Source organism: Dendrobates tinctorius, unplaced genomic scaffold (genome assembly GCF_039654945.1).
Source record: "Dendrobates tinctorius isolate UK_male_01 unplaced genomic scaffold, ASM3965494v1 ptg000240l, whole genome shotgun sequence".
Taxonomy (NCBI): domain Eukaryota; kingdom Metazoa; phylum Chordata; class Amphibia; order Anura; family Dendrobatidae; genus Dendrobates; species Dendrobates tinctorius.
Window position 1 is genome coordinate 9,422,955 of NW_027361907.1, and position 23,346 is coordinate 9,446,300.

The following is a 23,346-nucleotide window of genomic DNA, read 5'->3' on the forward strand; positions in this document are numbered from 1 at the left end:
TTGCGGAAAGATGTGATTCCGTACCCAAAGGTCTGATTGGGAGAATGATTGGAATATTCGGGAAGGTAATGCAAGACCTTGTGAATATTTCCGGTGTGATGAGGGTGAGGATCCCTCCTGATGATGAAGACCAGGTATCCAGTGGAGAGGGTAGGATTCCCATCATGGTGGTTGGCTCTTGCTCTTGGAGTATCGAGTGGGGTACCTGCAAGAGATTGAGCAGTTGAGGCTGGACCGTCAGCGAATCAATAAAGAGGTACAGAACACCAGGTGGCGGCCACCTTCGACCCAAGATGTAAGGACCTGAACGGTTCCTCCAAGAAATGACATGGCAAATGCCCGAAGAATGTCAGCAAGTGGTAGTTCGACTGGCAGGACGCAGCTGAGAGATCGTAGTTCCTGTGAGATGCTGAATGAGTCAGACTCAGGCCAGACAGTAGGCTTAACTAAGACTTATGACCGTACCAACCAGGGGAGCTGGTCGGGGAACGGAACAGACAAGGAGAGGCATGTGATGACTAAACAGTGTCTGATGACGCAGACAGACCGTGACTGGAGGGTCAAAGACAACGACCGGTATTCTGAATGCTGGGGGCGGGGGAGGCCTAACGTAGAGATGAGGCCGTATGACGGACGGAGACGGTTCTCTCGACCTGTGGGACAAGGTGTAATGAGTGCCCGGTCTCGATATCCTGGTGTAATGTTGTGTGTTCAACCCTACAAGTTTGAACAGAGGGGGGAGTTCTGTGGTGTAGTGACCACTGTGTCCGCTAGGGGTTCTGTCTGGATGTCCTAGGAGAGAGGATGAATGGCAGAATCCTGAATGACCGTTTTGTATCTCAAGGTGGGTGGCCTTGAGATGGAGACTTATGTGTGTGATCAGCAGTGATACTGCTGAGGTGCTGTTTCAATGTGTCAGGGAGAAGTCTCCAGGTAGCTGGGGAGATGGACGGAACCAGTTGCCTACAAACCCACCCAGGGGGTGTGTTTAAGAATGCTAATGTAAAGTGTATATGAGTGGTAAAGGACCTGCGATGAGGTCATAGCCATGTGACACGGTGGGCGTGGCTATGGACCATATAAGGTGGCCAGGGTAGGTCACAAGGGGTGAATGCAGGGACCTGGTTGGTCTGTTTTGGAAGGTCCCGTCTGAGAGAGATGGGGCTGCCTTCTGACAGCAAGTGAACGCTGTGTGTAATGGCTGAACGTGCCTGGTAATTCCCTGGAGGGAATGGACATCTGCAACATGGTGAAGGAACCATGAGTGAACCTTGATGGGTGAGATAACTGAGGCTGAAGAGCCTGTGTATGCATAACCTGTGTGGCCACAGGGATTACAGAGCTGAACTCTGTCATGGACGCTATGCTCTATCTATGAAATTTATGTTACTGCTGTGGGTTTATGATGCCTAATTAACCGCATGGACTATAATTGTTTTATGGAAAACCCCTGCCAGATCTGGTTTTGTGGCTGCTAAGCGAGTATCCCCTACTTGAATGACAGCGCTACTTTACAAAAGGATATTGATTTCCTTAGGTCACACCCTCCCTCATTACACAATTACACATCAACTGATCTGCTTCATCCAATAACCATTCAAGTTTATACAGCTTGGAATTGGAAAATCTGCATCAAAATGATGAAATCGTCAAAGTATTCACTTGCTTAATAATTTTGCACATAGCGTATTCACCTGCCAATTTATGGGAAGTTGTATGGATCATTGAACTTTACACTTTACCTTATATCACAGTGTGGGATGAGCATAGTTCATTCCTGTCGTGTACTATTATGATGTGCTGATTTCCTGCTACATTGTTGCCACACTTGTCACTCTTTGGGATAAGAATTATTTACTAAAGTTTCTATACAGTTTGCATTTGACAATCAATTATTTGATAATATTAATTAATAAAAAGTTGTTGTTAGTCTACATCAGTGATAATAATGTGCCTACTTTAAGATTGTGTTCATGCGGCGATTTTTGGAAGTTAAAATATTTGACGAGAAACCACTTAATGAAACGCTCCTTTTTATTTTTAATTGGAGGCTTTTGTTTTTTCCTCTAAATTGTTTCCTGAAGCAGTTTAAGGGTATGTGCAGACAGTAAGTTTTAAATGCCGGCGTACCTACATTCTTTTGCTAGAGAAAATTGCTTCTGAAAAGCGTTGTCAATGTTTTTTCCTGAAACATAACTTTTGAATGTCTGTCATGTAGTCTTTTTGCAGTGGCTATGCTGCCTCTTTTTTTTTTTTTTTTTTTATTTTAATTATTTTAACATTGTGTATACAATAGTAGATGGTTTCCAAGCAGAAGCCACTTGAAGAGTGGTAAGGTCACTTCTTCTAACCACTTTTCATTGCTTTTGACTCCTCAAACAGTTAAAAGGAGCTCAAAAGCCCGAACGTATAACAAGTCTTTTTTTACCTAGTAATGGATATTTTCATTCTTTTTAGAATTCATATAGTGATTTTTCTGGCAAGTTACAGAGCGTACCTACCTGAAAACGACATGTGCCCATACCCTTAAAGACGTTTTTGAAGTGGTTTTTTTTTACCAAGAGGAATATGCCTCAAGGAAATGACATACGTATGACTTATTTTTTTTTTCTGCTGTTTTTCAAAATCTCATCACAAAAACACTCCAACGCATCATGTGAACGGCAAAGTGGATTTTACATTGAACTGACCACGCCCATGGGCGTGGAATGCAGTGATTATTCATTTCTCTTTAGCAGCGGGCACAGGAGTTAGCAGCAGCCGCTGGCTCCAGCCTCCTGTGACCCGCTGCTCTGCCGATGCCTCTCCACCACCTCCCCACCACAGCTAGAATCGGTACATCCGGACTATAAGACACCCCCCCATTTTCCTCCACATTTTTGGAGGATAAAAGTGCGTCTTATAATCTGAAAAATAGGGATACGTTATGCATATATGAATATACGTTTGTGGAACTATGGAAACATTATTTACGGTACATATCTAGATTTTTTTACACCATTTTTCAAGTTAATAAAGAAAATTTCTGAATCTCACTTGTAAAATCGTGACTGACCCATGAGTCCTACTGCTTGGTAGCCATTCTGTGACTAGAAGGTTAAATGCAAGGAAGTTGTCATTGGGTTAAGCGGAACATGGCTATCTGAGCAAACATGCTTTACACTAATCGATGGATCAGCTATGCTGCCCAAGAACATATATATACCTGGATGAGGGCAGCTATACGGAAATGGTAATAATATTGTTCACTCTTACATTTATTTTGTTTCCAGTTGTAATAAAGAGGTGCAGTCTGAACAATGGCGGCTGTGAGCAGTACTGCAAGGTGGATAACCGAGATGTTGTCTGTTCTTGTACCACTGGATATAAGTTAGGCGACGATGGAAAATCCTGTGTCTCAAGTGGTAAGAGATGTCAGTCTTACTCACTTTCTAAATTTGAACTGTAAATGCATTTCTTTATTCTACCCTCAATAAGTTAATAGTCATTTTATAACCTAAAGGGGTTGTATAGGAATAGAAAAAAATGGGCTGCTTATTTTTAGAACCAGCACCACCATTGTTTTTGGGTTGTGTCTGGTACTGCAACTTTACCCTATTCCAAAATTAAATGTAATGGTGTTTCTAGAAAAAAAGGCTGATTCCTCTTTTTACACAGAATTTTTTTATGGTAGCTACAGGTGAAAGAAAAAAGGGTCTTTCAGTTACCCTGCTGAACATTATTGAGTAAGGTTTTAGAAGAAGACGGAGTAAGATGGAAAAAGCTGAGTAAAAAAGTCCAGACTTTATTGAAGTGCGTTAAAATAGTGACAACATCAGGAAAAAATGCACCGATCAGCATGTAGCACCTACACGTCACTGGTGCGTCTACGCGTAGGTGCTACATGCTTATCGGTGCATTTTAGTCTGGAATTTTTTACTCTGTCTTGAGCTAGATCTCATCTACAGTTGTGGTCAAAAGTATTGACACCCCTGCAATTCTGTCAGATAATACTCAGTTTCTTCCTGAAAATGATTGCAAACACAAATTCTTTGGTGGTATTATCTTCATTTAATTTGTCTTAAATTAAAAAACACAAAAAGAATTGTCCTAAAGCCAAATTGGATATCATTCCACACCAAACATAAAGAGGGTGGACAAAAGTATTGGCACTGTTAGAAAAATCATGTGATGCTTCTCTAATTTGTGTAATTAATAGCACCTGTAACTTACCTGTGGCACCTAACAGGTGTTGGCAATAACTAAATCACACTTGCAGCCAGTTTACATGGATTAAAGTTGACTCAACCTCTGTCCTGTGCCCTTGTGTGTACCACATTGAGCATGGAGAAAAGAAAGAAGACCAAAGAACTGTCTGAGGACTTGAGAAACCAAATTGTGAGGAAGCATAAGCAATCTCAAGGCTACAAGTCCATCTCCAAAGACCTGAATGTTCCTGTGTCTAGCGTGCGCAGTGTCATCAAGAAGTTTAAAGCCCATGGCACTGTGGCTAACCTCCCTAGATGTGGACGGAAAAGACAAATTGACAAGAGATTTCAACGCAAGATTGTGCGGATTTTGGATAAAGAACCTCAACTAACATCAAAACAAGTTCAAGCTGCCCTGCAGTCCGAGGGTACAACAGTGTCAGCCCGTACTATCCGTCGGCGTCTGAATGAAAAGGGACTGTATGGTAGGAGACCCCGGAAGACCCTACTTCTTTTGCAGCATAATGTAGGGCCCAGTGTGAGAAAGCTGGGTCTCCCTCAGAGGTCATGGGTCTTCCAGCAGGACAATGATCCAAAACACACTTCAAAAAGCACTAGAAAATGGTTTGACAGAAAGCACTGGAGACTTCTAAGGTGGCCAGCAATGAGTCCAGACCTGAATCCCATAGAACACCTGTGGAGAGATCTAAAAATGGCAGTTTGGAGAAGGCACCCTTCTAATGTCAGGGACCTGGAGCAGTTTGCCAAAGAAGAATGGTCTAAAATTCCAGCAGAGCATTGTAAGAAACTCATTGATGGTTACCGGAAGCGGTTGGTCGCAGTTATTTTGGCTAAAGGTTGTGCAACCAAGTATTAGGCTGAGGTGCCAATACTTTTGTCTGGCCCATTTTTGGAGTTTTGTGTGAAATGATCAATGTTTTGCTTTTTGCTTCATTCTCTTTTGTGTTTTTCATTTAAGAGAAATTAAATGAAGATAATACCAAAGAATTTGTGTTTGCAAACATTTTCAGGAAGAAACTGAGTATTATCTGACAAAAATACAGGTGTGTCAATACTTTTGGCCACAACTGTAAATGTGCCCCTGCTGTGTACTGTGTAATGGCTGTGTCTGACCATACAGGGACATGGTCTGATCATACCACTTCTCATGTGAAGGGGAGAATGCAACAGAGTATAAAGACTTTTCAGCAGGTTTCACAGCTGATGCTTTCTTTGAGATAATATTGCTTTAAAACAATCAGGGAAATGTTTTGCCTGACAGAAAGAATCAGCTGTGATCCCAGTTGTAATGTTAGTATACTTTGTTTTGCTTCCCCCCCACACAGGAGATGTGGTATGATCAGACCATGTCCCTGTACGGTCAGACACGGCCATTACACAGTACACAGCAGGGGCACATTTATAAGATTATCAGCACAGGAATATTTTATTTAAACACATCTAATTTTGGAAATTATTATTCCAAGATCTATTGATTAAAATCTACTTTGCTCATGGGTAAACCACTTTAACCATTCAGTGTTCATGGCAGTGGCTATATTCTGGGCTTCGGAGGATGAATTGCTGCATTTGTTACTAATATTTAATACCAAGATAAAAGGATTAAAGGGGTTATGCGCTACTAGGACAACCAACCCTTTCTCATACCACAGTCTTGACGCCAATGAAACAAAAAAGCTTGTATTCATCTCCCGTACCGCCACCATTCCGGCGATGTCAGCACTCACGATCCCAGGGGCCTGGCGCCCAATCAGCGATAGCATCACTGTCCCCGCCTCCTGTTGAATTGTACATAAAGTGGAAGTCTGGGCTGAAGCTGATCTAAGACTTACTCTTCATGTTCAATTTGACAGAAGGCGGGGCCAGTGAGGCCAGTGCTGATTGGCCGCCTGGCTCACGTGTCATAACAACCTCACGACAGCCTGTGCCAACACTGCTGGAACAGCGCCAGCACAGGAGGTGAGTTTAAGATTTTTCATTTTATTGGGGCCAAGTGCGGGGTATGAGAGGGAGTTGTCCAAGTAGTGGACAACTTCTTTAAGGATTTGTTGCACCTATGATTCACCCTCATGTATTTGACCATGAACATACATAATCTGTACTTACAGTTGTGGCCAAAAGTATTGACACCCCTGCAATTTTGTCAGATAATACTCAGTTTCTTCCTGAAAATGATTGCAAACACAAATTCTTTGGTATTATTATCTTCATTTAATTTTTCTTAAATGAAAAAAACACAAAAAGAATTGTCCTAAAGCCAAATTGGATATAATTCCACACCAAACATAAAGAGGGTGGACAAAAGTATTGGCACTGTTAGAAAAATCATGTGATGCTTCTCTAATTTGTGTAATTAATAGCACCTGTAACTTACCTGTGGCACCTAACAGGTGTTGGCAATAACTAAATCACACTTGCAGCCAGTTGACATGGATTAAAGTTGACTCAACCTCTGTCCTGTGTCCTTGTGTGTACCACATTGAGCATGGAGAAAAGAAAGAAGACCAAAGAACTGTCTGAGGACTTGAGAAACCAAATTGTGAGGAAGCATAAGCAATCTCAAGGCTACAAGTCCATCTCCAAAGACCTGAATGTTCCTGTGTCTAGCGTGCGCAGTGTCATCAAGAAGTTTAAAGCCCATGGCACTGTGGCTAACCTCCCTAGATGTGGACGGAAAAGACAAATTGACAAGAGATTTCAGCGCAAGATTGTGCGGATTTTGGATAAAGAACCTCAACTAACATCAAAACAAGTTCAAGCTGCCCTGCAGTCCGAGGGTACAACAGTGTCAGCCCGTACTATCCGTCGGCGTCTGAATGAAAAGGGACTGTATGGTAGGAGACCCCGGAAGACCCTACTTCTTTTGCAGCATAATGTAGGGCCCAGTGTGAGAAAGCTGGGTCTCCCTCAGAGGTCATGGGTCTTCCAGCAGGACAATGATCCAAAATACACTTCAAAAAGCACTAGAAAATGGTTTGACAGAAAGCACTGGAGACTTCTAAGGTGGCCAGCAATGAGTCCAGACCTGAATCCCATAGAACACCTGTGGAGAGATCTAAAAATGGCAGTTTGGAGAAGGCACCCTTCTAATGTCAGGGACCTGGAGCAGTTTGCCAAAGAAGAATGGTCTAAAATTCCAGCAGAGCATTGTAAGAAACTCATTGATGGTTACCGGAAGCGGTTGGTCGCAGTTATTTTGGCTAAAGGTTGTGCAACCAAGTATTAGGCTGAGGTGCCAATACTTTTGTCTGGCCCATTTTTGGAGTTTTGTGTGAAATGATCAATGTTTTGCTTTTTGCTTCATTCTCTTTTGTGTTTTTCATTTAAGAGAAATTAAATGAAGATAATACCAAAGAATTTGTGTTTGCAAACATTTTCAGGAAGAAACTGAGTATTATCTGACAAAAATACAGGTGTGTCAATACTTTTGGCCACAACTGTAAATGTGCCCCTGCTGTGTACTGTGTAATGGCTGTGTCTGACCATACAGGGACATGGTCTGATCATACCACTTCTCATGTGAAGGGGAGAATGCAACAGAGTATAAAGACTTTTCAGCAGGTTTCACAGCTGATTCTTTCTTTGAGATAATATTGCTTTAAAACAATCAGGGAAATGTTTTGCCTGACAGAAAGAATCAGCTGTGATCCCAGTTGTAATGTTAGTATACTTTCTTTTGCTTCCCCCCCCACACAGGAGATGTGGTATGATCAGACCATGTCCCTGTACGGTCAGACATGGCCATTACACAGTACACAGCAGGGGCACATTTATAAGATTATCAGCACAGGAATATTTTATTTAAACACATCTAATTTTGGAAATTATTATTCCAAGATCTATTGATTAAAATCTACTTTGCTCATGGGTAAACCACTTTAACCATTCAGTGTTCATGGCAGTGGCTATATTCTGGGCTTCGGAGGATGAATTGCTGCATTTGTTACTAATATTTAATACCAAGATAAAAGGATTAAAGGGGTTATGCGCTACTAGGACAACCAACCCTTTCTCATACCACAGTCTTGACGCCAATGAAACAAAAAAGCTTGTATTCATCTCCCGTACCGCCACCATTCCGGCGATGTCAGCACTCACGATCCCAGGGGCCTGGCGCCCAATCAGCGATAGCATCACTGTCCCCGCCTCCTGTTGAATTGTACATAAAGTGGAAGTCTGGGCTGCAGCTGATCTAAGACTTACTCTTCATGTTCAATTTGACAGAAGGCGGGGCCAGTGAGGCCAGTGCTGATTGGCCGCCTGGCTCACGTGTCATAACAACCTCACGACAGCCTGTGCCAACACTGCTGGAACAGCGCCAGCACAGGAGGTGAGTCTAAGCTTTTTTATTTTATTGGGGCCAAGTGCGGGGTATGAGAGGGAGTTGTCCAAGTAGTGGACAACTTCTTTAAGGATTTGTTGCACCTATGATTCACCCTCATGTATTTGACCATGAACATACATAATCTGTACTTACAGTTGTGGCCAAAAGTATTCACACCCCTGCAATTTTGTCAGATAATACTCAGTTTCTTCCTGAAAATGATTGCAAACACAAATTCTTTGGTATTATTATCTTCATTTAATTTTTCTTAAATGAAAAAAACACAAAAAGAATTGTCCTAAAGCCAAATTGGATATAATTCCACACCAAACATAAAAAAGAGGGTGGACAAAAGTATTTGCACTGTTCGAAAAATCATGTGATGCTTCTCTAATTTGTGTAATTAACAGCACCTGTACCTTACCTGTGGCACCTAACAGGTGTTTGCAATAACTAAATCACACTTGCAGCCAGTTGACATGGATTAAAGTTGACTCAACCTCTGTCCTGTGTCCTTGTGTGTACCACATTGAGCATGGAGAAAAGAAAGAAGACCAAAGAACTGTCTGAGGACTTGAGAAACCAAATTGTAAGGAAGCATAAGCAATCTCAAGGCTACAAGTCCATCTCCAAACCCCTGAATGTTCCTGTGTCTAGCGTGCGCAGTGTCATCAAGAAGTTTAAAGCCCATGGCACTGTGGCTAACCTCCCTAGATGTGGATGGAAAAGAAAAATTGACAAGAGATTTCAACGCAAGATTGTGTGGATGTTGGATAAAGAACCTCGACTAACATCCAAACAAGTTCAAGCTGCCCTGCAGTCCGAGGGTACAACAGTGTCAACCCGTACTATCCGTCGGCGTCTGAATGAAAAGGGACTGTATGGTAGGAGACCCTGGAAGACCCCACTTCTTACCCCGAGACATAAAAAAGCCAGGCTGGAGTTTGCCAAAACTTACCTGAAAAAGCCTAAAACGTTTCGGAAGAATGTTCTCTAGTCAGATGAGACAAAAGTAGAGCTTTTTGGGCAAAGGCATCAACATAGAGTTTACAGGAGAAAAAAAGAGGCATTCAAAGAAAAGAACACGGTCCCTACAGTCAAACATGGCAGAGGTTCCCTGATGTTTTGGGGTTGCTTTGCTGCCTCTGGCACTGGACTGCTTGACCGTGTGCATGGCATTATGAAGTCTGAAGACTACCAACAAATTTTGCAGCATAATGTAGGGCCCAGTGTGAGAAAGCTGGGTCTCCCTCAGAGGTCATGGGTCTTCCAGCAGGACAATTGTTGTGAGTTCATTTTCCCCTTCACCGTCAATGTCTGATGAACTCACTCTTCTGGTGAAGGAAGGTAGTGAGGCTGGTTACCAAACACCTGATCTGGTAGATGATGACTGGGTAACAGGAAATTCTGACTGGATATAATGCAGCCGACGCCCTTCTGAATCGCTGGTGATTTCTCTGCTGGATTCTTGGAGACCAGTCTGATTCCTGCTTCCCAAAGATAAGTTTTTGCTCTGCTATTGAACTTATTACTTCTGTTTTGTTTACCTTGTTTTTTGGTGTTCAGCCATCCCCGGTCGAGGGTGTGCTTAGTTCCATTTTTGTCTCTGATCAGTTTGTCTCTTTGCTCTGTCTTCAGAATTTACCTGAGTGCTGATATAGTCTTTTTGAAGTCCTAGTGACTTCAGGGCCTGTTTATCCTATCAGACGGTTGGGACTTTTTTGGTAGGGTTTTTACGGATTGCAGACAGCAGCTTTTCTATCCTGTCCTTATTAGTTAGCTTGGGCCCCATCGTTTGCTCAACCTATCTTTCTATCTGTGTTAGTGTTTTCATCTTGCTTCACCGTCATTATTTGTTGGGGGCTGCCTTTTGCTTTGGGGTCTGCTCTGGGGCAGTTTAGATTTCCTCTTTCTTTCTTTAGGCCTATTTAGTTCTCCGGCTGTGATCGAGGGGTCTAGGGCATCGTAGGAACCCCCCACGGCTACTGTTAGTTGTTGTGGATAGGATCAGGGGTCTGCAATCCGATAGCTACCAACCTCTCCGGTTTTCTGGACTTAGCTTGTATTTTTGTTTTTTCCTCCTTCGGTGACTCATTCATAACAGACAATGACCCAAAACACACTTGATAAAGCACAAGAAAATGGTTTGAGAGAAAGCACTGGAGACTTCTAAGGTGGCCAGCAATGAGTCCAGACCTGAATCCCATAGAACACCTGTGGAGAGATCTAAAAATGGCAGTTTGGAGAAGGCACCCTTCTAATATCAGGGACCTGGAGCAGTTTGCCAAAGAAGAATGGTCTAAAATTCCAGTTGAGCATTGTAAGAAACTCATTGATGGTTACCGGAAGCGGTTGGTCGCAGTTATTTTGCTTCATTCTCTTTTGTGTTTTTTCATTTAAGACAAATTAAATGAAGATAATAATACCAAGGATTTTGTGTTTACAATCATTTTCAGGAAGAAACTGAGTATTATCTGAAAATTGCAGGGGTGTCAATACTTTTGGCCACAACTGTATGTACCATTCCTTTCCCTTTGCCTCCTATTTTGCTCTTAGAATCAAGGAAATAAAGAGGAGTAAAGTAATAAACTATTTACTTGTAATTTATAGCCATGAATTTACATAAAGCTTTATTGGCACAGTATATAGAAAACTGTATTTTATATTTTTAGAAAAATGAATTGCAAGGTTTCTGCATTTCTTATTTTAGATGCTTTGTAGCAGAACAAAAGTACCAAAATTGTATATCTGTATTACAGGGCCCCAGTTGGAATTAATATGTTTCCAATGTATCCATTATTTCAATGAATTCTATCTCGATGCTCCCTTCTGACAACCGTTTATTTTGTAGCTCAATATGTCCTAACAGAGGCAACCCTTATAGCCACTATTAAAAGCACATAAAAATACATTATGTGTAAATGTATTCTCTCCTGCTCTAGCTGTGAACTACTAGAATAACTGTGACGTGAAATTCAGTGAATATTCCCATTTGTGCATTTCTTTAATTTTATAAACCTTGACTGCGTGTTACAGAACCATATCCCTGCGGCAAGAGAACTGCCTTCAGAGCTAAGAGGTCAGCACCTGAAGAAAAAGAAAATCGCAAAAACTATATAGATCGTTCTAAGATTAGCATCCCTACTAGCAGTCCTAGTGACTCTGCACCACTCAATGAAAATGTCCAACCTGACTTTGCACCATCAAAGGAAAATGTTCAACCTGAATATGTACCACCCAAGGTAGATGTCCAACCTGACTCTGCATCGCCCAAAGAAGATGTCCAACCTGACTCGGTACCACCCAATGAAGATGTCCTTCCTGAACTGTCTTTGCATGAATCAGAGACATTTGATAACCCAAATGAGAGAATTGTAGGTGGAAAAGACTGCACATTTGGGGAATGCCCATGGCAGGTTAGTGATAAGCAATGTGAAACAGATTAAATAAATATTTATGCAACACAACTATTTAAAGCAATATGTCACCAGGTTTTACTACCTAATCTGAGTTGAGAGCACCATAATGTAGAGGCATAGACCCTGATTCCAGCAATATGTCTTTTATTTTGCTGCTTGTGGTAGTTCTGTTAAAATCACTGTTTTATCAGCAAGAGATTTTCACTAGAGGACTAATAAAGCTGCTGCCCTGTAGTCCTCCAAACTCATGAGCTCTGTATAGCTCCACCAAAACCATTAGCAGTTTTCTGCCTATGCATAGTGTACACAGAAAGCTGTCACTCAGTGGTGTTGGTGGGATTATACGGAGCTCAGCATTCAGAGAACTCGGAGATATGCAGGAGATAAAACAGTCATTTAATCAAAATCAAAACTGCAGCAATCAGAAAATTAAGTAATACATCTCTGCATTCAGGGTCTCTACATCATGCTACTCTCAGATGGAGTAGAAAAAAACTGATGACAGATTCCCCTTAACAATGTGTACACAACCTTTGGAGTCCTGTGCAGAGCTTTAATCAGCATATAATTAAACTAGATGGTGGCCCGATTCTATCGCATCGGGTATTCAAGAAAATGTATGCAGTTTATTTAAAGGGAATCTGACACCCCATTTTTGCCCCATAAGCTGGGGCCACCGCTATCAGGGGCTTATCTACAGCATTCTGTAATGCTGTAGATTAGCCCCCGATGAAACCTGAAAAATAAGAAAAACACGTTAGATTATACTCACCGGGGGGCGGGTGCGGTGGGTGTCACAGTCCTGTCTGGCGCCTCCCATCTTCATACGATGATGTCATCCTCCTTGCTTCTCCCTCGGCTCCTGCACATGCGTACTTTATCTGCCCTGTTGAGGGCAGAGTAAAGTACTGCAGTGTGCAGGGGTAGGGTGACAGATCCCCTTTAAATTCCACGCCAATATCACTGATTGCGTCAAATCCGTGCAGGAGATGACCCGCGGCAACCATCTGGAGATCAGCGGCTAGCGCCGCCGATCTCCCGACGGTAGTGTGAGTAGTTCAAATTCCATGCCAATTCGCAGCCGGACTGCACCTGTAACTGCTTGGTCGTGGCCGGCCGGGTGCGACCAATCAGTGACGCGGGATTTCCGTTACAGACAGACAAACAGAATTAGACGATTATTTAATAGATGTGTGGATACTCACCTGTAGTCACCCACCATTAGCTGCAGCAATCGCTAATCGACTATGGATCCACACGGATGTCACAAGAACATTGAAGCCTATGATTGACTTCAGCGGTCAATTGACGGGAATAACAGGTCATCAGAGAAACATTTCACTACTGTAGTCAATCACAGACAGCAAGGTATTTGATTCTGGAGATGACACAAACCACTGGAACAGCCTGCTATGGATCCACCAGTGACTATCCCTCTGTTTGTTACCTTTTTTTTAATAATTAAAGAAGCACTCCTCCCATCAAAGCTTTTTTTCTCTTAATATATTTTATTCATCATATTATATAGCACAGTGTTCTTATAATTGCTCATTTTGCCTTTCTACAAAGTTAATTCATCTCTTTTCTCTGCTCAATGTAGAAACAGGAGCTCTCTTGTCCCTGCAGAAATCATTTTCCTATTGAATTCCTGACCCAGCAGCTCCCTCCTCCCCACCCCAGGGATTTTTGCAGTGACTCATGAGTCATGCAGGGAAAACTGACCACCTGTTTCTACATAGAGCTTAGAAGGATACAGATAGTCAGTTTTTATTCACGTGATGTCAAAGACCTCTTGGAAAAGAGAATAATTAGCTGGGTAGAAGGGCAAAATGAGCAATTGTAAGTACACAGTGTCATATAATATGATGCAATATATTAAGAGGATATAAACTTTGATGGGAGAGATTCTTTAATGTCTTAGAATTTTTTCCTAACATTGGATAACCGTTAAGGGTTCTCAGTCAATAGGTCTGAGGGATTTCTATGATATGTCTAATATACATTAAGGTTAGGACAATCGCTTTGGATAAAAAAAAAAAATGAAAAAAAACAAAACTAATAATCATTTCTATAACCCATAAACATCTAACATATATTCTGGTAAATCAATGCAGGCTGTTTTATTAAGTGAAGATAATGAACCATTCTGTGGAGGAACGATCCTGTCCAAGCAGTTTATCCTAACAGCAGCTCACTGCATGAATCAGACAAAGTACTTCAAAGTTATTGTCGGTGAGTGTTTTGGGGAATACATTGAAATTTAAAGGGATTCAGCGGATTACAAAGACATTTATGTGAATGGGACTGAGCGGTGATACCACACACAACAGATGGACACTCTACTTTGTATTACAACCAGGCAATACTAACTGGATTTTGTATAATTTTACAGGAGAGATGAATACACTTAAGAAGGATGGTGCTGAATCAATACATAAGGTGGACAAGATCATTACACACCCTAAATTCGTCCGGTTGACCTATGACTTTGATATAGCTGTGGTAAAGCTGAAAGAGGCCATTAACTTCACTGATAACATCATTCCGGCATGCCTCCCTGATCCTGATTTTGCTGAAGAAGTCCTGATGAATGAGAGGCAAGCAATGGTGAGCGGCTTTGGACGTCTTCATGAGCGAGGAGCTCAGGCTACAAAGCTTCAGAAGCTTAATGTACCCTATGTTACTAGGCAAACATGCAAAGAATCCAGTAGGTTCGCCATTACAGAAAATATGTTTTGTGCTGGCTATGACAAAGATGTGAAAGATGCATGTCAAGGAGACAGCGGTGGTCCCCATGTCACCCCTTACAAGGACACGTATTTTGTAACTGGGATTGTTAGCTGGGGAGAAGGTTGTGCACAACAAGGAAAATATGGGGTGTACACAAAAGTTTCCAGATTAAATAAATGGCTTAAAGGGGTATTAAAAAAACATCAGTAATTTCAGGAAAACCCCATCTAACGACTCGACTCCATTGAAGCTTTTTCCAATATACTCCATAAAATAACATTTTAAGATGTTACAAATTCGCAAAAGGTCCTTTGAAAGTTCAGACTTGCAAAAAGCAAAGTTAAAATATGTTTATAGCTATTTTAATGATTACAGTACTTTACAGTTTAATGAGTAGCACAACTTTGATAAAACTTTAGTAAACTTCTATAGACTGTCTACTGAATTCATACGTTCCTCTGTGCATATGCTCTGTCAGTGTAGTCTCAGGACTTGAACATTCACTGCTCTGCGTTGTATTCAAGGACCTAAACAAATATATGTGTGTATATATATATATATATATATATATATATATATATACTGTATATATATATTAGCAAGGTTTAGTAAGTCTTTACATATGTAATGGAAAGTACCTATTACACAGATACTAATTATGAGCCCAAAAATTCTTATACTAAAATTCGTTGCAAATCTAATACAGTAGTGAGGCAGCAAGGTATAATCTGTGATAGATATTGTGATGATGTCAGATTGTGGAATATGGTGGTTTCTCAGTACTTATATGCATGTATCATTGTTATCTTTCTCATTATCCTGGCAATTCAGTAATACTGATGTATGTACAATATTAATAAAGTTTAAATGCTAAAGCTAGTGATCTGTCTTCTTGCTAGTACACATTGTATATCAGATGATAATGATATCACAAGTAAGTAATAATATACCATATATACTCCCGTATAAGCTGACCCGAGTATAAGCCGAGGCACCTAACTTTGCCACGAAAAACTGGGAAAATGTATTGACTCGATTATAAGCTGGGTATGCATTTCCCCACATCCCCATCCTGGTATGCATGGTTCCTCATCCCTATCCTTGTATGCATGGCTCCTCATCCTTATCATTGTATGCATGGCTCCTTTTCCCGTCCTTGTCTGCATGGCTCATCTCTGTGCTGGTTTGCATGGCTCCTCATCCCTATCCTTGTATGTATGGTTCCTCATCCCTATCCTTGTATGCATGGCCTCCCATGAGAAAAGCATAAAAAAATACTTACCTTCCCTGCGCGTCCTCACAGCAACTTGCTCCGCCTTCCAGCAGCTCCTGCGGCTGAGTGATCACATGTCCCCGCTCATTAAGGTAATGAATATTCACCTCTCTCCATGCCTATAGGGGACACATGATTGCTCGGCTGCAGGAGCTGCTGGAAGCCAGAACAAGATGCTGCGAGGGCATGCCGGGAAGGTAAGTAGGAAGTTTTTTGTTTTTTTTTTACAGCTGCTAGAAGCCGGTGGCTGCAGCTGTAACTGTGTGTGCTATAAGAGATTGCCGGTGCAATGAATATTCATTTCTATTTAGCAGCGGGCACAGTTACAGCCCCAGCAGCCAGCTCCTGGCTCCTATGACCCGCTGCTCCGCCGCTCCCCATCCCCGCTGGCTTTGGAACAATGACTCGTGTATAAGCCGAGGGGGACGTTTTCAGCACAAAAAATGTGCTGAAAAAACTCGGCTTATATGCGAGTATATACGGTAAGTCGTGTTCCCCATTTCTACAATATGATATAACACCTTCACCCTACAATTGTTAGACACCTGTATATCTCTTAGAATGAAGCATTAGCAGGTGATATAGACATGTAGACCACAATATACAGTCATAACCAAAAGTAATAACACCCTTGAAATTTTTCCAGAAAATGAAGCATTTCTCTCTGAAAATTATTGCAATATCACATGATTTGTAATACACATGTTTATTTCCTTTGTGTGTATTGGAACAACACAGAAAAACAGAGAAAAAAGGTAAATTGAACATAGCTTTACACAAAACCCCAAATATGGGCTGGACAAAATTGTCGGTAACCAACTTTGTTTCAAACATGTGATGCTCATTCAAACTCAACTGTGGCAAGTAACAAGCAACAGATGTGGGCAATATAAAAAATCAAACCTGAAACCAGATAAAAGGGGAGAAGTTGATACAGTCTTTGCTTTGTGTATATGTGTGTGCCACACTAAGCATGGAGACCAGAAAGAGAAGAGAACTGAGGACTTGAGATCCCAAATTGTGGAAAAATACCAACAATTTCAAGGTTACAATTGTAAGCGGGGTGGTGCTGTTATGGACAGTAAGAGGCGCGCTGCCACTTTAAGAGACAGCACCCCCTTGTTTGGTGTGATGGAATGTCCTGCTCCTCCTGCAAAGGACTGTGTTATGAACTGCCCAAGACTGAAGAGGGGAGGAGTTGAGCCTGTGAGAGACAGAGAAGGAAGCTACTGCTGAGAACGGCTGTGCTTGTATCTGTGAAAAATGTCTCACAGCCTGGGATGCATTGGACTTGTGAAATTGAACAGACCCTTCGGGTGTAGCAAAGGTGACTGTCCTGTGCTATTTTGAGAAGCCACGAAGAGATCGAGAAAGGGATTTACAGTTTCCAGGAGAACCTCCAGGACCCTGAAGCTAGGAGAAGACCATGTTTCATGGATCTACCAGACAGCTGGGTGCACCACCGTACCGGACTATTGGTGGCCTCCGTAACTGGACCTAAGTCCCCAACGTTACCGTGAGTTTGTTCCCGTTTGTGCACATGTCAGGGCCTAGTGTATGCTTCAACAGACAGAACACGGCAGCTGTGTGGCCTGTTTATTAGAGGCCAGGGAGGTTATATGTAGAGTAGCATCATTCTTTGTACATTGTTTGGATTTGCCTGTGTGAAATATATTGATCCTGTAATAGTTGGAGCTCCGTGCTATTTGACGGCCCAGCTAAAGAATGCAAACTCTTGTAAATTATCTTTTGCCACTGCATACCCCTGTTTGCACCTTCTTTATCCACTTTATTCCTTGCCTTCCAATAAATTTAATCTTTGTTGTTTGCACCTCATCTTGTAAACCGTAGTCTCTCAGCACCGTGGTGGTTCCCCGGCCATCGCTTCAAAAGTCCATCTCCAGAGATCTTGATGTTCCTGTGTCCATGGTGTGCAAAATAATCAAGAAGTTTACAGCCCATGGCACTGGAGCTAATCTCCTTGGACGTGGAAGGCAGAGAAAAATTGATGAAAAGTTGTAACGCAGGATAGCCTGAATGGTGGATAAGCAGCCCCAAGCTAGTTCCAAAGAAATTCCACCTCTCGTGCAGGCTCAGTGTGCATCAGTGTCAGCGCGAACTATCCCTCGACACTTAAATTAAATGAAAAGCTATGGCAGGAGACCCCACTGCTGACACTTTACTGCTAGACTGCAGTTTGCAAAAATATACATGACAAACCACTGACACCAGATAATAATCAAGAGTTCAAATAAAGAGTAAAAACAAGGAGTGCCTAGTGCGTCTTCGGAAGCATATCAGCGAAAAGTGGGTCCGGCAAGAGACGCAGCAAGTACCAGCACTACAGTACCACTTACATATGTACCCAGGTAATTTCAACTCATGGTATTATATGCTATTATAATAACAAGTAAACAGCATATAATATGTCCACATAGTGCTCTTAATGATCTGTAGTCAAGTGACTATGTACATATATGTATACTCAATCAAATCTATGATATGCACTATGCACTTTATCTTTTGGATTCTGAACTTGTGCACTAGGCACTTTAATGGCACTATTTGTGTCTTATTATATGACTAAATGCACATGGTCCTATAGCAATTAATGAGTGTTACTCTGTATATTGTACATTCTAAATTGTGATACCTGCACATACATGCCACAATATTTGAATATTCCTTTATTTACTATACTGTGCACTGTGCAAACGGAATACAATAGCTGAATATTGATATTCCTGTTTGGTTCTACATGTGGGATATATACTAAGAATCTATTTGACATATATAAATTGACTTGACAATGGTATTCCCAAAATTAGGCTAATAAAAAAAAGCTCATCCATATATTGATAATTACCCCCCCAAAAAATGGACATAAGAGCAAGTATTAGAAAAAATGAATATATCCAATTTTATTAACAAATAAATAAACAATTACAAGATAAAAAATTCCATGATGATAAAACAAAGGGAGATAGAAACTATAGCGACACCTAAGTGCCACGTCCGGGTCGGTTGTTATATAAATAAACAAATATATCCAAAAATCTATCAAAAATCAATAATCACTTTATGCAAAAGAATTTTAATATCAGACTATTATATAAATAGGATCCATATTAAACCTCTTTCTTTCATTTAAAAATACTTCATACAAAAAAAACTTATATAAAGTGCAAGTGCAGAAAGGTGGTCAAATCCGACCTACAGATAGTTAAATAGTATCCTATAAAGGAAAGAGCCATGTCAGGATCCAATTTATTGCTCATAAAGCCCCATAGCAAACATGCATGATAGCAACAAAAAGATATACATATCAACAAAATATAAATGATAGTGAAAAAAAAAACAACCTAGTGGAGAGACATGGGAAGGAAGACCCCAACTCGCGTTTCGCAGATTTGCTTCTCGCCCCCCCCCCCCCCCGGTACTGCTATACAGTTGGTTACCTCTGTTACTCCAGCTTCTGGCTCCCAGGTTCCTTGAAACACCACAAAGTCACAGTTGAACTTTTTTTTTTTAATCAGATTGTTATAATGAAAATGTGAATAAAAACTAACAAGTGAAAAACAACTGTATCACCATCCATCCCACCCTCCCCCCCCCCCCCAACACCCCCGCCCGGTCCACAAAAGAAATAAGAAAATTCTACACAAAAAGCACAAATCTTATGAAAATATAAAATACATGCACATAGACACAGTGGATAACAATGTCGACCAAAATCAGCTATTAGACGAATAGGTCCAGCCAACCAGCCCAAATTTGCTCAAAAGTATTCGGTCGCCCCCTCTTAAGGTATATGGCTTTTTCTCTATAGAGTATATAGTTTAATTTATTGATGTATTCTGTCCGAGATGGCACCTTATCTGAAATCCAATGGTATGCTATCAGCTTCCTAGCAGCATAAAGCATTTTGGCAACTGCGGTTTGAAGGTATTCATCTCCACCCACATCCTCCACATAACCCAAGACACAGACAACGGGATCTCTCGGGATATCCTGTCCTGTAGTCACATGGATCAAATTAAGGACCAGAATCCAAAATACCTGCAGGCAGGGGCATGTCCACAACATATGCAAGATATCAGCATTCTCGAGCGTACATTTAGGGCACTGCGAATCCCTCCTCATCCCCATATCAAATAACCATTTAGGGGTTCTATAAACTCTATAAAGAATATACAATTGGGACAAACGATTGGGTTCACTAAGAGACAGCCTGGGGACCATCTGCAGAATAGATTCCCATTGATCCCCTGAAATGGCGCCCAACTGTTGCTCCCACTTCGCCAGCGCTCCTATCGGATGCTTCACCAAAACCATTGAAAGAAGTCCACTGTACACAAACGAGATTAAACCCCTAGTGGATGCCTGCAGCCCGAGCCTGCTGACAATAGCATCCTGGTGTATAGATATGCTATTCATTTGGTCCTGCACTGTGTAGGCATGCCTCAACTGCAGATACTGGAAGAACATAGAGTGTTGGAGCGGAAAATCCCGTCTCAGTGTGTCAAAGGACTTAAAAACCCCATCCTCCACTAATTGCGACAGCCACCAGATACCTATTCGCCTCCATTGCGCAAAACCTTTAAGCGACCTAATTTGCGGCAAATACAGGTTATCCCAAATAGGGGAGTATTTTGTGAAACCCGTGATTCCTCTTAACTGTTTAATTTTATCCCACACTTTAATCATGAGAAGGACCGTAGGATATCTAGACGCCCAAGGTCTAAATCTGCCCGCCTCTAAGTTGGATAACAGCAACCCCTGACCCACAAGAAACCGGAAAATCAACTGGCCCCCTGCTGTCTCCGCTGGGAAGCCCTCCATTCCCCCCGCCATGTGCTGACATTGAGAGGAGAGAAAGTAGAGCCATGGATTGGGCAGCGCCAGCCCCCCCTCCTCTTTAGATTTTTGTAAATGTTCCAATTTGATCCTTGCACCCTTTTTTAACCAAATAAGTTCTCTAAATATCGCATTAATTTTGTAAAACCTATTTTGAGGGAGCCAGACTGGGGAGTTGTGAAGAACATACAGAAGCTGCGGCATGATCACTATTTTCAGTAAGTTCACTCTCCCCACCACAGAAAGATGCAACTTAGCCCAGGCCTTAACCTTTCCCTTAATCCTGGCCATCAGTGGCGAGAGATTCAAATATTCAAAATCCATTAGTTTATTAGATATCATAATACCCAAATATTTGAAAGTCGTTACAACCGTCACCTGTGTGACGTTGATTGGGATCGGATCTAAAGGGAGAATCGCAGATTTTTCCCAGTTAATAACTAGTCCTGAGACAGCGCCAAAAGAGTTAAGGAGCAGCATCACATTATGTAATGATCTATCAGGGTCAGCCAAGAACATAAGCAAGTCATCAGCATAGAGTGCTACCTTCTCCTCCTGACCTCCTAATCTGAACCCCTCGATGCCCTTATCATATCTTATTCTGGAGGCCAGAGGCTCTATCGCTAAAGCAAAGAGTAGCGGGGACAGAGGGCAGCCCTGCCTCGTACCTCTATAAAGAGGAAAAGGGTCAGAAAGTAATCCATTTGCTTGTATTCATGCTTTTGGTTCGGAATATAGGAGCCTGATCCAGCTAATAAAACCCGGACCAAACCCCATACAGCGAAGTGTAGCCCAGAGGTAGGTCCACTCTACACTGTCAAATGCCTTGGCGGCATCCAGAGACAGGACCACCCTCCCCCCCGCTTTATCCGCCCTCACCTGCATGTTCAAATATAGTCGCCTAATATTTATGGCCGTAGACTTACGAGGCATGAAACCCGTCTGATCCGAATGTACTAACGATTCCACCACCTTCGAAAGTCGAGTGGCCAAAACCTTCGCCAGGAGCTTAATGTCCACCGTCAGGAGGGAAATGGGTCTATATGACGCCGGGAGTGTCGGGTCTTTGTCCTTTTTTGGCAGCACAGTAATAATAGCTTCCCGCATAGAAGATGGGAGAGCTCCAGAACTGAGACTATCATTGAATACAGCCAGCAAGGTAGGGAGTAGTACAGATTTATACTTTTTGTACACCTCAACCGGTAAGCCACCCACCCCCGGCGCCTTACCATTGGACATAGATCCCAAAGCCTCTTCAAGCTCCCCCAAGTCCAGCGGCTCATCAAGCATACGTCTCGCCTCGTCAGTCAGACGTGGGAGTTTAGCGGGCCCCAAAAAGTTGTCAAGGTCTTCAGTCGAGGCCCTGGTGTGTGAGGAGTATAACTCGGTATAAAAAGTCTCCAAAATTCTCAAAATACACGGTGTGTCATTGAAAAGTTGCCCACCCACATCCCGAAGGCCGGCTATAAATGAGGACCCCCCCTGTGCTGAAGTTATAACCGAGAGCAAATGACCAACACTCTCCGCATTTTCAAAATATTGAACTGACTGAAACATACGTTTTCGTTTCGCAGTTTCTAGCGTCATTTTAGTCACCTTCAACTGTGCCTCTTTTATCCTTTTCTGACTGGCAAGAGTGAATCGCATGGAGAGAGCCTTTTCCGCATCCTCCAGCTCATGAAGTATAATCTGAGATTCTGCTCTGGAATTAGATTTAAGCTTTGAAATCTCACGTATATACATGCCCCGCAGGTATGCCTTCAGAGTCTCCCAAACAGTCAAACTAGATGCTGAACCCAAATTAAACCTGAGATGTTCCTGTATCTCAAAGCTAAAGCTATCATTCTTATCCACTAGCTGCAGCCAAAACGGATTAAGTCGCCATAACGGTTTAGTTTTCAATCTATTATCCCCCCCCTTGATTGTAATGGACATGGGCGAGTGATCCGACACTGTTCTCGGCAAATAATTAACGTCTAAAATTTTTCTCAGCATCAAATCATCACCCATAGCCAAATCAATGCGTGACACTGAGACAAAGCTAGAGGAGAAGCATGAATATTGGTAGACATCAGGATTACGACTTCTCCATAAGTCAGTCAGGGCTAGCTCATGTAACAAAACTCCGAAAGGCATACGATTACCTCCCGGTTTCAGGGGTGCATGATTCCCTCTATCCTAGTGGGAGTCCAAAACATTATTAAAGTCCCCCACCAACACATAAGGGACCCCCGGAAAGTCCCTCAACATGGTATGAATTTTATATATAACTTTGCTGCTATAAGGCGGGGGGATGTATATAGAAATGAGTATCATTATCTCAGCAAAGAGTTTGCAGAATAGAAAGACGAATTGCCCCTCCGTGTCCACCACCACCTGATTGCATGTAAAGTGGGCACCTGAACAGACCAGTATGCTAACTCCCCGGGAGTATTGAGAGTACGTGGAATGATACCCATGTTGTATCCACCTCTTATTTAATATACCAAGTGTCTCAGGAGTAAGATGCGTCTCTTGTAAGCATACAACAGTTGG

General features: G+C 42.0%; 1 protein-coding gene across 2 annotated transcripts in view; it reads left to right on the forward strand.

The window, feature by feature from the left end:
* F10 (coagulation factor X) overlaps positions 1-15,560 on the forward strand; it is a 30,015-nt gene extending 14,455 nt beyond the window's left edge. For both annotated transcript variants that reach the window (XM_073556858.1, XM_073556859.1), the window contains 4 exons: positions 3,273-3,404; positions 11,569-11,948; positions 14,066-14,183; positions 14,344-15,560. In XM_073556858.1, coding sequence (XP_073412959.1) covers positions 3,273-3,404; positions 11,569-11,948; positions 14,066-14,183; positions 14,344-14,891 — 1,178 coding nt within the window. In that variant the 3' untranslated portion in view covers positions 14,892-15,560. The remainder of the gene's footprint in view (positions 1-3,272; positions 3,405-11,568; positions 11,949-14,065; positions 14,184-14,343) is intronic.
* The last annotated feature ends 7,786 nt before the right edge of the window (positions 15,561-23,346 follow it).